The sequence below is a fragment of the Miscanthus floridulus genome, chromosome 14, assembly GCF_019320115.1.
Source record: "Miscanthus floridulus cultivar M001 chromosome 14, ASM1932011v1, whole genome shotgun sequence".
In the NCBI taxonomy this organism is placed as follows: Eukaryota; Viridiplantae; Streptophyta; class Magnoliopsida; order Poales; family Poaceae; genus Miscanthus; species Miscanthus floridulus.
In genome coordinates, this window is record NC_089593.1 from 13,103,932 (window position 1) to 13,119,580 (window position 15,649).

Consider the following 15,649-nt stretch of genomic DNA (forward strand, 5'->3'; position numbering starts at 1 on the left):
ACAAGTGGTATCAGAGTCGTACAAGCGTTGTCGCTAGACTAACCGCTAGCGATGACGGGCGGTTCGGAGATGGGCGACAGTAGTGGCACTGCTGTGACTGCCTAGCCACGACCGGAGGTCGTTGTTCACACGGCGCGAGAGGTCAGCAGCACCAGTTGGCTGACGCTGACTCGCACCAACTATGGAGAGTGGTCGATGACCATAAAGGTCAAGCTCAGAGCCCGACGGCTCTGGAATGCTGTTGACAAGAGCACCGACAATGAGAAAGATGATATGTCAGCGTTGAAGGCTATCCTCGCTGCTGTACCGATGGAGTACAGGAAGCCGTTGGGGGCAAAGAGCTCGGCTAAGGAGGCGTGGGAGGCTATTACGGCAATGCGCGTCGGTTCCAACCGCGCAAAGAAGGCGACGGCCCAGCTTCTGAAGCAAGAGTGCGCCAACCTCAAGTTTAAGGATGGTGAAACAGTGGAGGACTTCTCCCTCCGCTTGCAAACGCTCATCAGCAAGCTAAAGAGCCATGGCGTCACCATCGACGAAGAGGAAACGGTCTCCAAGTACCTCCACTCCGTGCCGGCAAAGTACATCCGGATCGCTCTCTCCATAGAGACGATGCTGGACTTATCCACCCTCACCATTGAGGATGTGACAGACCATCTGCGGGCGGTGGACGAGCGCCTAGAGCAGGCGACAGCAACGAAGGACAGTGGCAAACTGCTACTGACGGAAGAGGAGTGGGCTGCTCGGAGGAACTCTAGGAAGGCAGCCTCCTCCAGCCACGGTAGTGATGGCAAGCGCCGTGGCAAGGCTTCTTCGGAGAAGAAGCAGGTCGACCCCAACGCCTATTGACGCTGCGGGAAGATGGGCCATTGGGCACGGGAGTGCCCAAATCGCAAGCAGGAGAAGAAGGCTGAGGCTCATCTGGCGCAAGCTGATGATGAGGATGAGGCCACTATCCTAATGGCGACGTTCTGTGCACTGCACGATATCGAGGCCAAGGAGAGGGAAGAGGCGACGACGGTAGAAGGACCTAGGAAGGCCCTGAAGACTATCAACCTCGATGAACCACGCGCCCAAGTTCACCTCGGACGTGTGGGCACCGACCAGGAGTAGCGATGATATCTAGACTCTGGTGCCAGCAACCACATGACGGGCTCCAAGGCATCCTTCTCCGATCTCGACGATAATGTTACCGGTACGGTGAAGTTTGGTGACGGCTCAAGGGTGGCTATCCAAGGGCGCGGCACCATTATCTTCAGGTGCCAAAACAGGGAGCACTGTGCGCTAACGGATGTATACTACATCCCGCAGCTGCGTTCCAGTATCATCAGCATTGGTCAGCTAGATGAGCGCGGCAGCAAGGTACGAATCAAGGATGGAGATCTTAGGATTAGGGATCGGGAGCAGTGACTTCTCGCCAAGGTGAAGAGGTCCCTTAACCGATTGTACCTATTCGACCTGAAGGTAGAGCAGCCAGTGTGCCTAGCGGCAAGGCACTTCATGGAACCGCGGATGTGGCATGCCCGGTTCGGACATCTCAGCTTCGACGTGCTTGGTCGGCTAGAGAAGATGGTCCGAGGGCTACCCCACATTAAGCACGGAGGCGAGCTGTGTGACAGATGCCTAGTCGGGAAGCAGAGGAGGCTACCTTTCCCAAAGGCGGCCAAGTATTGTGCGAAGGACGCTCTCGAGCTCGTCCACGGCGACTTCTGTGGGCCGATCACGCTAGCTACAAATGGTGGTCAGCGGTACTTCCTCCTGCTCGTGGATGATTGTAGTCACTACATGTGGCTGCAACTCCTGACAAGCAAGGACGAAGCGGCGACGGCGATCAAGAAGTTCAAGATGCGCGTGGAAGCCGAGAGCGGCAAGAAGCTCTGTGTGCTGAGGACTGATCGTGGCGGCGAATTCACTTCGGTGGAGTTTGCTGCGTACTACGTGGATCAGGGTGTGGAGCGACACCACACCGCGTTGTACTCGCCACAACAGAATGCATGGTGGAGAGGAGGAATCAGACGGTGGTCGGCATGGCCCGATCCATGATGAAGGCCAAAGGAATGTCGGCAAGGTTCTAGGGAGAGGCGATGACCATGGCGGTGTTCATCCTCAACCGCTCTCCGACCAAGGCCCTGACAGGCAAGACGTCGTTCGAAGCTTGGTATGGGCACAAGCCGAGCGTGTCCTTCCTCCGGACATTCGGCTGTATCAGCCACGTCAGGAAAACAAAGCCGAACCTCACCAAGCTGGAGGACATGAGCACAACCATGGTGTTCCTAGGCTACGCAGAGGGTACCAAGGCGTACCGGCTCTATGACCCATGTGGAGACAATGTGCTTGTCTCACGCGATGTCATGTTCGACGAGGAGGCGGCTTGGGACTGGAGCAGTCTGAGCACGGGGGAAGCTGGCAGCTTCACCAGCACCTTCGTCGTTGAGCACTTGGTCATCCACGGTGGTGGAGACGCTGGGAAAGAGGTGCCGAGCACTCTGGAGAGGAGCGTCGAGCACTCCTGGGGCAGTGCCGAGCACTTCGGGAGGGATGCCGAGCATACCAGGAGTGGTGCCAGGAGGTTCTGCATTAGTGGCGACCACTCCAGGACGGGTGCCGAGCACTCCCGTGGCGGAGCCAAGACGTCTTGCAGTGGTGCCGACCACTCCAAGACTGAGGCTGGGCACTCCTACAGTGTGGCCGAACACTATAGGAGTTATGACGAGCTGTCCAGAAGTAGTGCTGAGCACTAAACCTGGGGTGCCGAGCACTTCAGGTACTGTACCGAGCACTCCGGCGGAACAAGGAATTCCATCAACGCTGATCGAGTTCGCCTCACCTCCAAGTGATATAACTGAGTTCGTGGATGCCTTCCACGAAGGTGAGGAGGTGTGGTTTCGCATGCTGGACGACATCGTCGACGGCACAAGACCCTCAGGACTGGCTGGTTGGCTGCTCAATGACACAGAGCTGCTGCTCGTTAATGCAGACGAACCACCCACGTTCGCGCTAGCCGAGCGGGACAAAAACTGGTGACGGGCGATGCTGGAGGAGACAAAGGCGATCGAGGAAAACGAGACATGGCAGCTCGTCGATCCACCTCCAGGATGCCGTTTGATCAACCTAAAGTGGGTGTACAAGGTCAAGCGGGATGACCTCGGCGCCATTGTCAAGCACAAGGCGTGCCTCGTCGCCCGAGGCTTTGTTCAGCGCGGGGGCATAGACTTCGAGGAGGTCTTTGCTCCAATAGCGCGCATGGAGTCGGTCCGTTTGCTACTAGCCTTGGCAGCAGCAAAAGACTAGCGCGTCCATCACTTGGATGTTAAATCGGCCTTCCTCAATGGCGAGCTGGCGGAGACGGTCTTCATCAGGCAACCTCTAGGTTTCACCGTCAAGGGAGAGGAGCACAGGGTGCTCCGACTGCGCAAGGCGCTCTACGGGCTGCGACAGGCCCCACGAGCATAGAACGCCAAGCTTGACGCCATGCTGGGCGAGCTTGGGTTTCAGCGGTGCGCAACCAAGCACGCGCTCTACACGTGGCGACGACGGAAGGAGGAGCTCGTCGTCGGCGTGTATGTGGATGACTTAATCGTCACCGGCACGCGCACGGAGGACATCAACGGCTTCAAGCACGAGATGGCGGCTCGTTTTCGAATGAGCGATCTCGACGCACTCTCCTACTACCTCGACATCGAGGTGAGAAAGGGGAAGGAGGAACTCACGCTCGGTCAGAGCACGTATGCCTCCAAGCTGTTGGAGCGGAGCGGCATGGCTAAGTGCAAGCCATGCGTGACTTCGATGGAGGAGCGGCTGAAGCTGACGAACACTAGCACCGCGGCGAAGGTGGATGCAATACTCTACCGGAGCATCGTTGGCGGTCTGCGCTACCTAGTCCACATGAGGCCGGATATTGCATTCGTCGTGAGCTACGTCAGTCGCTTCATAGAGGATCCCAGAGAGGATCACTAGGCTACGGTAAAGTGGCTACTGTGCTACGTCAAGGGGACGGTGGATCAAGGGATCATTTTTTCCAAGACCGCGCGGGAGTAGGCTGCAGCTCACTGTGTTCAGCGATGCAGACATGGCGGGGGACATCGACGGACGATGGAGCACCTCTGGCGTGCTCGTCTTCCTCAAGTCGGCCCCAATTTCATGGTTGTCGCTGAAACAGAAGGTGGTGGCGCTATCTACGTGCGAGGCAGAGTACGTAGCGATGGCCACAGCGGCGTGCTAAGTTGTGTGGCTGCGTCGGCTCTGACCGGCGTGGAAGCTCACCCACCAGCACTGATGGTGGACAACCAGCCCACCATCGCCCTCGCGAAGAATCCGGTTCTACACGACCGGAGTAAACACATCGATGTGAAGTTCCACTTCCTCAGGGATTGTGTCGATGGATGGCAGATCGTCATCGAGTTCGTCAAAACTAGTCGGCAACTCGCGGACGTCCTCACCAAGCCGCTCGGACGTCTTCGACTCACGAAGCTGAAGGAGATGATCGATATGGATGGGGTACAAGGGATAACAGTAGATTTAGGGAAAGAATTGTTAGAATAAACTACTGCTTTTCTTGTGTGAACACAATAAGGGAAGGCGGCACCAAAAAGGCCCTCTGCTATGATACTATAGCCGCTGCAGGTGCAGGCGCCGCACGAGTCACCTGCAGCACTGTAGCCACATGCAGAGGCCGGCGCAGAGTCAGCCCTGCTGTGTTATCTAGTTACTATTGTAGCATGTGCGCTGTAGTAGGGCTAGATGGATAGAGTTGTATAAATAGACTACCACAGCAACTAAATATAGAGAGTTTAGATTTGCCATTTCTCATACAGGGCTTCGGCCAACGCTGGTATCTTGTATGTGTGTATATGCTCTGTTCTACCTTCTTCTTCAAGCTCTAGCCATAGTGCGTGGGGACGGATAACGCTTGTTCGTGGTCGGCACGGCTAGTGAGTACTCGACAACACTAGCGGATGCTCAATAAGACTGGTGAATGATTTACTCACCTGAGCCGGTAATTCTGTGAGCTAACAATCGACAACCGGTACTAACAGAAATAATAATACCATGAAAAAAGAGAGGCCGCACACAGCTGGAGAGCCGGCAAGGAGTATATGAGAGGCATCGGCAGAAGATTGCTCCGTCAGAGCTTGCTTGCATGCATGCGCACAGCGCAGCGGGCTAGGAGCTCGGTACTGTAGGGTGTAGCCTGTCACTGCATGCCCCTCGCTCTGGTCCTTTTATGGAAGCTGCCACCATGCATCAGCTACATCAGCTCATCGTCAAGCATGTGCAAACATGTGCAAAGGAAACAGGTCCTGCTCTTTTGGGTGGAGATTTTAGTATCATTACAAGCCCATAGATTTGAGATTGGTGGCCCTTCATGTTTAATGTTATCATTAAATAGCTTGGATTTAAGGGAACTTGATCTCCCAAACAGACAATTTACATGGGACAATTCTAGGGAAACATCAGCTTATGAAAGGCTTGACCGGATCTTAGTGAGCATGGAATGGGAGTATAATTTTCCACTTGTGACTGTACAAGCGTTGACAAGAGAAATATCAGATCACACTCCGTTACTTTTAGATACCGGTAATGGCACCCAAGGAAACAAACAATTGTAGTTCCAATTTGAACTTGGTTGGTTATTAAGGGATGATTTTTATGAATTGGTTGTTGATGTATGGAAAAAGGAATTGAGAGGCGAAACACTGCTACAAAGATGGCAAAACAAAATTCGAAGGCTTAGAGAATTCTTAAGGGATTGGGCCAAGAATTTTAGCAGAAAATACAAGAACAAAAAGGCCGAGTTGATTAGAAAAGCTTGTGAGTTAGATAAAAAAGTCGAGTTGCAGCCACTCAGCAGTATGGAAATTGATCCTAAAAATTACTATAAAGAGAGACTTGCTCTTCTTTTATGGGAAAAAGTCAAATGGTATCAAAGAGCCAAGACAACTAGGTTCCTATCTAGTGATTGTAACACTAAGTATTTCCATTTAGTGGCCAATGGAAAGCATATGAAAACAAGGCTATTCTGTTTAGAGCAAGAGGAAGGAACAATCTAGGGTGAGGAAAACCTTAAAAAATTCATCACCAATTACTATAAAGGTCTCTTTAGAGAACCGGATAGTAATAACTTTTCTATGATAGAGTCCTTTAGGAGTGACATTTTACGAGTTTCAAAGTTAGAAAATGACGTCTTAATGACGAAAATAGAAAAGGAGGTTAAGGAGGCAATTTTTTAAATGGAGTATAATAAAGCTCTAGGACCCGACAGGTTCCCAACCGAATTCTACCAAGTTTTTTGGAATTAATAAAAATGACCTCATGCCTCTCTTTTCATAATTTCAAACGGGTAACCTTTCCCTCTTCAGCTTAACTTTGGTATAATTACATTACTACCAAAGAAAAAGGAAGCGCTGCACAAATCCAACAATTCCAACCAATTTGTGTGTTAAATGTCAACTCCAAAATTTTTACAAGAGTGATGAGTAACCGAATAGTCCTAGTGGCTCAAAAGGTGATCCAGCCATCACAATCAACATTTATGAAGGGTTAGAATATTTTGGAAGGAGTGGGCATTTTGCATGAAAGCATTCATGAGATGCACAGGAAAAAGTTAGATAGGGTGATCTTAAAGCTAGACTTCGAGAAAGCCTACGACAAGGTGAAATACTCCTTTTTACAATAGACGTTTAGAATGAATGGCTTTTCACCAGTGTGGTGCAATTGGATTCATCAAATTGAGGGGAGATAGGTAAAGTAAATGAGGAGGTAGGACATTTCTTCCAAACTAAGAAAGGATTAAACAGGGCGATCCCTTGTCTCCCATATCATCTTGTTTAACCTTGTTGCAGATATGCTAGCAACCTTGATTTTTTGGGCTAAGTCTAATGGAAAATTCACAGAAGTTGTCCCTCATCTGGTAGAGGATGGATTGTCTATTCTCCAATATGCAGCTGACACCATTCTGTTTGTGGATCATGACACGCTCCAAGCCAAAGATCTCAAGGTAGTGCTTAGTACCTTTGAGCAATTATCGGGGCTAAAAATTAATTTTCACAAAAGTGAGCTATTTTGTTATGGAGCAGCCAAGGACTATGAACAAGAGTATGCAAGATTGTTTGGGTGCAAGATAGTTGGGAGGCTTCCCTTTTAGTTATCTAGGTGTACCTATGAATCATAAGAAATTATCGAACACGGATTCTGCCTTCATGGAGGAGAAGTTCCAGAAAAAACTCAGTAGTTGGAAAGGAAAATTACTCTCGGTTAGTGGGAGATTAGTCTTGATTAACTCGGTGCTAACTAGTTTGTCTATATTCATGTTATATTTTTTTAAGTCCCTAGAGGAGTCCTTCAAAAATTAGATTACTATCGCTCTCATTTTTTCTGGCAATGTGACAAACATAAAAAAGATCATCTCGCAAGAAGGAGTATTCTCTATAGGCCGAAAGATTTTGGTGGACTGGGCATACAAAACCTAGATATTAAAAATAGATGTCTCCTGATCTAATGGTTGTTTATAAGTTTATTAATTAATGAGTATGAGGTTTGGCAAAATCTTCTAAGAAAGAAAGACATGTCTAACAAATCTCTAACGCAAGTGAACACAGGCCAGGAGACTCTCATTTTTGGGCTGTCCTGATGAAGATCAAGGATGATTTTTTAGCATATGGATTTTTCAAAGTGCAAAGTGGGACACAAATCAGATTTTGAGAGGACATTTGGTTATGAGACAAACCTTTTTACAGAGGTGTATCTCAACCTTTATAGATTAATAAGGAGGAAAGATGATACGGTGGCAAATATCCTATGGATCCACTTAATGTGTCATTTAGGAGAGGCTTGGTTGAATTTCTGACCTCTTGGTTTGACTTGGTGTAAAAAGTAGTCCTGGTTAACCTCACAAATGGGAAGGATAGGTTTAGGTGGAAACTTAGTAAGAATGGCATATTCACAGTCCATTCCATGTATAGGACAATGATTCGACGAGTTGTTCTCTTGGAAAAAGCCCACTCTAAAAATTGAGGGTACCATTGAAAATTAAAATTTTCCTCTAGTACTTACAAAAGGGTGCCACTCTTACCAAAGACAACTTAGCAAAAAGAAATTAGCAAGGAAGTGTCAAGAGTTGTTTCTGTAGTTCCGTAGAGACTATCCAACATTTGTTCTTTGATGGCCACTTTGCAAGTTTTGTCTGGAATATTGTGCATATCACCTTTGGAATTCAACCACCTACTAGCTTTTCTAATTTGTTTGTCTCTTGGCCAAATGGCTTATGTCTTAAGCTTAGAAACCAAATTATGTTAGGAGCGGATGTGCTTTGTTGGGCTTTATGGTTGAATAGAAATAATATGGTATTTAACAAGGCTAAATCTAATACTTATTTGTAGGTAGTTTTTTAGGCGACATACTGGATCCTCTAGTGGTCCCTGCTGTATAAGGAGGAGGAGCGACCATTGTTAAGGCGTGGTTGCAAAAACATGGAGACATTGATTATGACGGTCTTCGCAAAGTTTGGATGGTGCTTACGGAATCGAATTGAAGCTTAGCCTTAGTTCTTTTCCAAGTGTTAGTCGTTCACCTAGGTTGGGCTGAACTTTGTTGCTTTTTTCCCTCTTTTGGATGTGAGAGTTTGAGCCACATGGCTTTGGTTTGTGTTTTGTCTCTCAGTCGTGTATCATCTTTGGATGGCAGAGGCAAGAACCTCGTTCCATTATCTAAAAAAAATCTTAGCACACATCTTAGTCCTAGTAATGGTATCAGCATCAAAATCATACATAATCATGCACATGGATATAGGATCCTCACAAGATGATTTATTGTTTGACTACCCCTGTGGTTTACTAGTTTATGTTACTATCATACTCGATGAACATGTTGTAATATTGTATTTGCACCACTCATTTTTCATGGATCAAGGGACTCACGGGGTGTAGTAAAAGAACAAAAACAAAACAATGCAAAAAAAAAATGGTTATATATTTAGGTTTGTTTTTCCTTTTTCTAGTTAAAAAATACTTAGTATAGGTTCTAGTTTTCATAATCATACTAACTGTATGAACCGCTTGGTTAGTGCGCTAACATATATAGTTTAGTGTAATTTTGAACCCTGTTTGACACAATCTCCTGTTGGTTAAGAAAAAAGCATGGCCAAAATATCTGATCTATTTGGCAAACTACGGGCAAGATGACCTTTTTCTTTTTGTTTTCAGCATGGAAAGTAGGCTCCCGAATAAGTTAGACAGAAAAGAAAAGATCAATAGACGAGGACTTGATGCCCCGATCTAGATCACGAATCCCTCTTTCAATCTTTTGCGCTGCCCGCATTGCTTCTGCCAAAGAGAAAAGCGCGAAGCAATGGGTATCTGATATTGTTTTTGTATCGCCGCCTTTTTTATAAATGTTTTCCCATGGACCAGAGCTGCTGATTCACAAATATTCCACATAAACCAACCAAAATATTCTGGTCATTTAGGTGTGGTTTTCCTTTTGCTCTTGGTTGTTTTGGGTTTTAGTTTTCAGAAAACAAAATTATTAAAAGTTAAAAACAAACAAACAAACAAAAGGAATAATATATAATGACCATATATTATGAACTAGTCCAATAACGCACCAACTGAAAAAAAAAATTGGTAACCATTTGTCATGGCCTCGCGGTGGTTCGTCCAAAAAAAAAACGTGATGACAAGACATCTGATTCAGTATCTCACCCACTACGGTGTACTCCACTGAACCCAAAAAAAATCTGATCTAGTTTGGGTGCTTGCTTTGTGCAAGTTGATCCATCTCTTCCGTTCCAGGTCGAAAAGCATGCTTGCTCTAGGACAAGTTTGTTGGATTCCAGGATAAGTTTGAGACAAAGAAAAGACGGACAAAAAAGAGATGAACTCGATCGATCATCCCAAACCCAAACCATGACCGAATCTTTTGCGCTGCTACCATTTGTGCTGGCAAAGAGGACGAAAGCTCCAGCTGAACGAAGCAAAGCAACAAGCAGGCCAGTCTTTCCCGCTTATCTCATTGCACCCCGAGATTCGATATCTCCGACGTGGCGAGCCGGCACTGGCCCCTCGTATACGGAATCCGGATTCTCGCGGGCCCCCAGCGTGTTATCCTGCTCGCTCCGACGTGGCCGGCCGGCGTACATACGTCGAGGTCTGCCGCTCCGGCGGCGTAGGGCCGGACGGAACCAAGGTGCGCCGCTCGTTCATTCGCGCGCGCGGCCCCCGCCGGAGACCGAGACCGACCGGCCGGCGCATAATCCAAAGCCCCGGCAGGCTAGTTGCGCCTCTTACACTTGTGCTGCTGCTGAAAGCGAGCTCCCTGCTCGTACCTATTCGCGTGCTCGGATGAGACGCCGTTTTCGTACGCTGACGCGTGCGTGGAATTGGCGAATGCGTCGCTGTTCTTGCACACTACCGGAAGTGCCAAGAACTTTGCTGAGTTTTTTTTTTTTTTTTTTTTTTTTTTTTTTTTTTTTTGTCTCGGGCACTTGATAAAGGCTGTTTTTGCCGAGTGCCCAAACTCCAACCTTCGACAAAGATACCACCCTCGGCAAAGCTTGTCTTTGCTGAGTGCTCACGATCAGCACTCGGTAAAGACGTTCTCTTTGCCGAGTGCTTAGACATGCCACTCGGCAAAGAAAGTACTCGGTAAAGACGTTCTCTTTGCCGAGTGCTTAGACATGCCACTCGGCAAAGACTTTCTTTGCCGAGTGTCAACGTCTCACACTCGGTAAATTTTGGCCCGCCGTTAAACCAGCCTGCCGCCGTCAGCTCTTTGCCGAGTGTACAAATTGCCGAGTGTCAAAAGCAGACACTCGGCAAAGTATAATTTTTTTTACTCTTGCACTTCAAAAATTTTCACCTCTCCACATGCCACATGTGGTACTCCATGCTTAAGTTTGGTGTATTTTTGAATTTATTTGCTATATTTAACTAATTAATTGCATTTTAAGCAATTTTTTGAATTAAGTTAAATTTGAACCGCAAGTGATTCAAATATTTGGAAAAAATGAGTATAAAATTAATATTCATGTTATTCAACCCAGTTTGAGGCCTTACCTATAAGATTATAAGGGGTTTCGAACATCTTATTTCGGAAACACGATCCCGAGCGTGTGGTTGAATGGTTTTTAAATTCTATAAAAAGCAAAGGAAGTCCGAAAATCATGAAATTTGATAAGATGTCATGATATCATATGTGGAGGCTGTGGTAAAAATTCGAGAAGGTGTCGCATAAGTTGTCACGTACATTGCTTACAAACTAAAACATCTCCGAAAAGTTTCATGATTGTTGAGAATGATCTGGTAAGATTTGGAGTGAAAGTAACGGTCGAGTTGTGGTTTGACTCCGAAACTTTTTGTATAGCCAATAGACATCAAAGATCATGTCGTGTTAAATTTTAGTGATTTTTTGGATCCATTTGATAATTATTAATTTTTAATTGCAATTATATAAATGGAATTTGAGCTATAACTACATGAAATCATGGTCTATTTTTCGCTGAAGCATCAAATTTGCATTGTTGAGTGAATTTGACAAGGTATTTTCAAAGTGTATTGAAACAAATTTGAAAAAAACGGTTAAGGAAAAGGGAAAGGAAATAGAAAAGTTTTTTTAAAAAATATCTTTGCCGAGTGTCCTAGGGTTAGCACTCGGCAAAGTATAGTATTTGCTGAGTGCCTGATAGACTTTACTCTCGGCAAAGATTTTTAATGGTTTTTTAAAAAAAATCCCGGCTTTGCCGAGTGTCTGATCGCGGACACTCGGCAAAGGCCTCACCGAGGACTTAACTGGCACGGCCGACACGCATGCACACACACTCCCGTCCCCTCGCTCCCTCACCGCCGCTGCCAGCGTAGCCCCTCGCCCTGCCCGTCATCCTCGCGCCGCCGCGCCTTCTCCCGTGCTGCCCCGCTCGTGCCCGCCCACCGTGCTTTCTTTGCCGAGTGCTACAAGTCAGACACTCGGCAAAGCCTCCCTGCCTTTGCCGAGTGCCACCAATTAGGCACTCAGCAAAGCAGCCACCTTTGCCGAGTGTAGTGCGAGTGACACTCGGCAAAGAGAGCGGGCTTTGCCGAGTGCCCCCGTGAGACGCTCGGCAAAGCAAATGTAACCGTCGATTGGCGCCGTCAGACAACTTTTCTTTGCTGAGTGGTTGCTGGGCACTCGACAAAGCCTTTACCGAGTGTCCAACAAAAGACACTCGGCAAAGAGGCCTTTGCCGTCACCGGCTTTGCCGAGTGATCTTTGCCGATGGTTACACTCGGCAAAACCTTTGCCGAGTGTATATGGGGATTTGCCGAGTGTCACAGGCACTCGGCAAAGAGCCTGAGTCCGGTAGTGGCAGATGCAGAAGCACCGAGGAAATCTGTAATCTGGAAACGGAAAAACGCTGCGTGCCGCCTTTAGTTCGCGTCGAGACATGGAAATGTTGCCGTCGAGACGGAGGCCTGTCTGCTCGTCTCGTCCAAGAGCAACGAGACCGGGGCCACAGCACAGCAAGCAGTGTCCACCAGTTGAGTTCGTTGCCGAGAAAAACGACGACGACGACATTCCAAGCCCCAACTTTCAAGCGGTTTTTGTTTTCCGCTCAATCGTTGACCCAATAAAACACCAGCCATGCAAAAAACGAGTATCCAATCAGATCTTTTCTTTTTCCAAATCCATTTCTGGTACTGGTACTAACCAAAATAAGAATGCCATGAAAAACAAAGAGGCCAGAAAGCTCGAGAGCCGGCAAGGAGCAGTAGTGAACAACTGGAACTGGAATCTCTCTATATATGAGAGGGATCGGCAGAAGACTGCTTCGTCACAAGACTGCTTCGGCAGAATACTGGGCCGCTGCATGCCCCCGCTCTGGTACTTGTTCTCCTTCCCTGATCCTGCTCCTCCTTGTACGGAAGCCGCCGCGAGCTACAGCACCTCATCGTCACGCGTGCCTGCTGCTTCCATCACCATGGACACGACCAGACAGCAGTGGTATGTATGCTGTATGCATCTCATGATAGCTTCTCTTCTTCAATTATTCTGAGGTGAACGCTAGCTTGCTGTGATGCTGATCGTACCCTCGTGTGTGTGTGTTTGTGTTGGGCTACAGCAGCAAGGTGTCGTCCCTGGAGATGGAGATCCCTGCCGATCTCATCATCCGCATCGGCGACTCCATTTTCCCTCTCCACAAGGTACGGTCATGGTGAAACAATCCAATCCCCTGGAGATCGATGTCGATCATGGCGGAGAAACATAACCTACTCTATCTCTGTGAATTTATGATTCATCTCAACAAAAAAAAGAAACATCAAACGATTGATCAGGAGATCACTACACCTAGAAGATCCAACTTTGTTTTGATCTGTGATTCTTCCTCTTCTTTTTCCTATTTTTTTTTTAAAAGAATTTTTTATCAATACTGCAAAGAAAAAACGATCATGGACTGACGTGAACGGACTTTGCTTGAACGTGCACCCAGGCGGTGATGGTGCCCAAGTGCGGCTGCATCCGCCGTGCCGTCGCGGCGGCGACCACCAGCAGCAAGGGCGACGCCGACGCCGACGACCCCAAGCCCCCCGTCGTCGAGCTGGACCTCTCCGCGCTCCCAGGCGGCGCGGACGCGTTCGAGAAAGCCGCGCGGTACTGCTACGGCGCCAACTTCGAGATCACACCTGCCAACGCGGCGGCGCTACGATGCGCCGCGGCGTTCCTCGACATGCGCCACCCATCGGCGGACCTAGCCCGGCGCGTGGACGAGTTCCTCGCGCGGTCGGGGCTCCGCACGCTGCCCGGCGCCATCGCGGTCCTCCGCTCCTGCGAGGCGCCCGACGACGACCTCCTCCGGGCTGCCGCCGAGGAGCTCGGCGTCGCGCGCCGCGCCGCGGACGCCGTTGCGCTCGGGGTCTGCCGCGAGGCGCTGTTCCCGACGACCAGTTCGTCGTCGTCGCAGCCGCCCGGGTGGTGGAAGGCGGAGCTGGCGGCGCTGTCGCCGCGCTCGTTCGGGCGAGTCGTCACGGCGCTGCGGTGCCGCCGCGCGGACCCCGCCGTGGTGGCCGCCGCGGCGGGGAGCTACGCGGAGCTTGTCCTCGCCGAGGTCCTCGCGGCGCCGCGGGACTGCGCGGACCAGCGCGCCCTGCTCGAGTCCGTCGTCGACGTGCTCCCGTCGCCCGCCGACGGGCCCGGCATCCCGGCGGCGTTCCTCTGCCGCCTCCTCCACGCCGCCGTCGCCACCGAGGCGTCCGCCAAGGCGTGCCGCGACCTCGAGCTCCGCGTCGCGGCGGTGCTAGATCAGGCCACCGCAGAGGACCTGCTCGGCTTCGCGCTCGACGCCGCCGGGGAGCGCGTCAGGAACACCGACACAGTGCGACGCGTCGTCACCGCTTTCGTCGAGCGGCAGCGGCAGGCGGCGGCGCCGGAGAGCGAGCGGAGGAGGAGCCGCCGGGCGTCCATGTCCGGGACGACGGCGGCGACGGAGCTCGGTGCCGGGACTGCCGGCGCGCTGGAGAAGGTCGCTAGGACGGTGGACGAGGTGGCGGCGGAGATCGCGACGGAGGAGGCGCTGCCCATCTCCAAGTTCGTCGGCGTGGCCGGGGCCGTGCCCAAGGACGCGCGCCCGTCGCACGACTGCCTGTACCGCGCCGTCGACATCTACCTAAAGACGCACCCGGCGCTGGACGAGATCCAGCGGGAGAAGGTCTGCAGCGTCATGGACCCGCTCAAGCTCTCGTACCAGGCGCGCCTCCACGCGTCGCAGAACAAGCGCCTGCCGCTGCAGGCCGTGCTCAGCGCGCTCTACTACGACCAGCTCAAGCTCCGCAGCGTCGCCGCCGCCGCCGCGACGTCGATGGGCGACGTGGTGGCGGACACGCAGTCGTCGTCGGCCGCCGGGAGAGCTCGCGCGCAGGCCATGGCGGACGCGGCGCTGGCGCGGGAGAACGAGGCGCTGCGGTTGGAGCTGGCACGGATGCGGGCCTACATGTCGGAGATGCAGCACAGCAAGGGGAGCGGGTCGTCACCGTCCCGGACGGCGAAGAAAGCGACCTTCTTGGGGTCGGAGCTGGCACGGATGCGGGCTTACATGTCAGGGATGCACCACAGCAAGGGGATCGGGTTGACGCCGCCGTCGTCACCGTCCCGGACGGCGAAGAAAGCGAGCTTCTTGGGCTCGGTGTCCCGGTCGCTGAGCCGGCTGAACCCGTTCAAAGGCGGGTGGACGACAAACCACACGGGCAGCATCGCCGCCGGTGGGGGCCAGTGCAAAACGATGCACCATCACCATGTGGTCACGCCCAAGAGGAGAAGGTCCTCCATAGGTTAATCATGACACTATGGTCTGTGCAATTTTTAGGAGAGCGTGTGCATGGCTTGTAGTTCCATTATTATTGTGTGTGTGTTTTAATTTATTATTGTACTAATATATATGAATGTGTGCCTTTTCCAAAAAGAAAAATGAATGTGTGTAGTATGAAGTGGCTTGCTAAAAAAACTAAAATTACATGTTCGTATCAGTCATCAAATTTATCTTTTCTTTTGTCTTTATTTGCCACAAGCACGAGGAGCTTAATTTTCTGTTTTTCATGTAATTCATGGGACAAGTTAAATCATCTAGAAATTCTTTAGGGCGTGTTTGGATTGGATTATAAAATCCGAATTCTGGGTAAAAATAATCTCT

At 50.1% G+C, this 15,649-nt stretch overlaps 1 protein-coding gene across 2 annotated transcripts; it reads left to right on the plus strand.

Annotated features, from left to right (window-relative positions):
• The first annotated feature begins 12,676 nt into the window (after positions 1-12,676).
• LOC136504558 (root phototropism protein 2-like) lies at positions 12,677-15,427 on the plus strand. Of its 2 annotated transcripts, none has more exons than XM_066499495.1 (3): positions 12,677-12,969; positions 13,088-13,169; positions 13,457-15,427. In XM_066499495.1, the coding sequence occupies exons 1-3, from the start codon at positions 12,692-12,694 to the stop codon at positions 15,293-15,295; spliced, it is 2,199 nt and encodes a 732-aa protein (XP_066355592.1). In that variant the 5' UTR covers positions 12,677-12,691; the 3' UTR covers positions 15,296-15,427. The 2 variants fall into 2 exon arrangements, with proteins under 2 accessions (XP_066355592.1, XP_066355593.1); XM_066499496.1 differs by having other exon boundaries at positions 13,091-13,169.
• The last annotated feature ends 222 nt before the right edge of the window (positions 15,428-15,649 follow it).

Bases quoted from the DNA above. Each gene is read 5' to 3' on its own strand.
- LOC136504558 (XM_066499495.1), top strand. From the start codon at position 12,692: ATGAAAAACAAAGAGGCCAGAAAGCTCGAGAGCCGGCAAGGAGCAGTA. The intron at 12,970-13,087 runs GTATGTATGCTG...GTTGGGCTACAG, and splicing joins GACACGACCAGACAGCAGTG to CAGCAAGGTGTCGTCCCTGG. The intron at 13,170-13,456 runs GTACGGTCATGG...ACGTGCACCCAG, and splicing joins CCATTTTCCCTCTCCACAAG to GCGGTGATGGTGCCCAAGTG.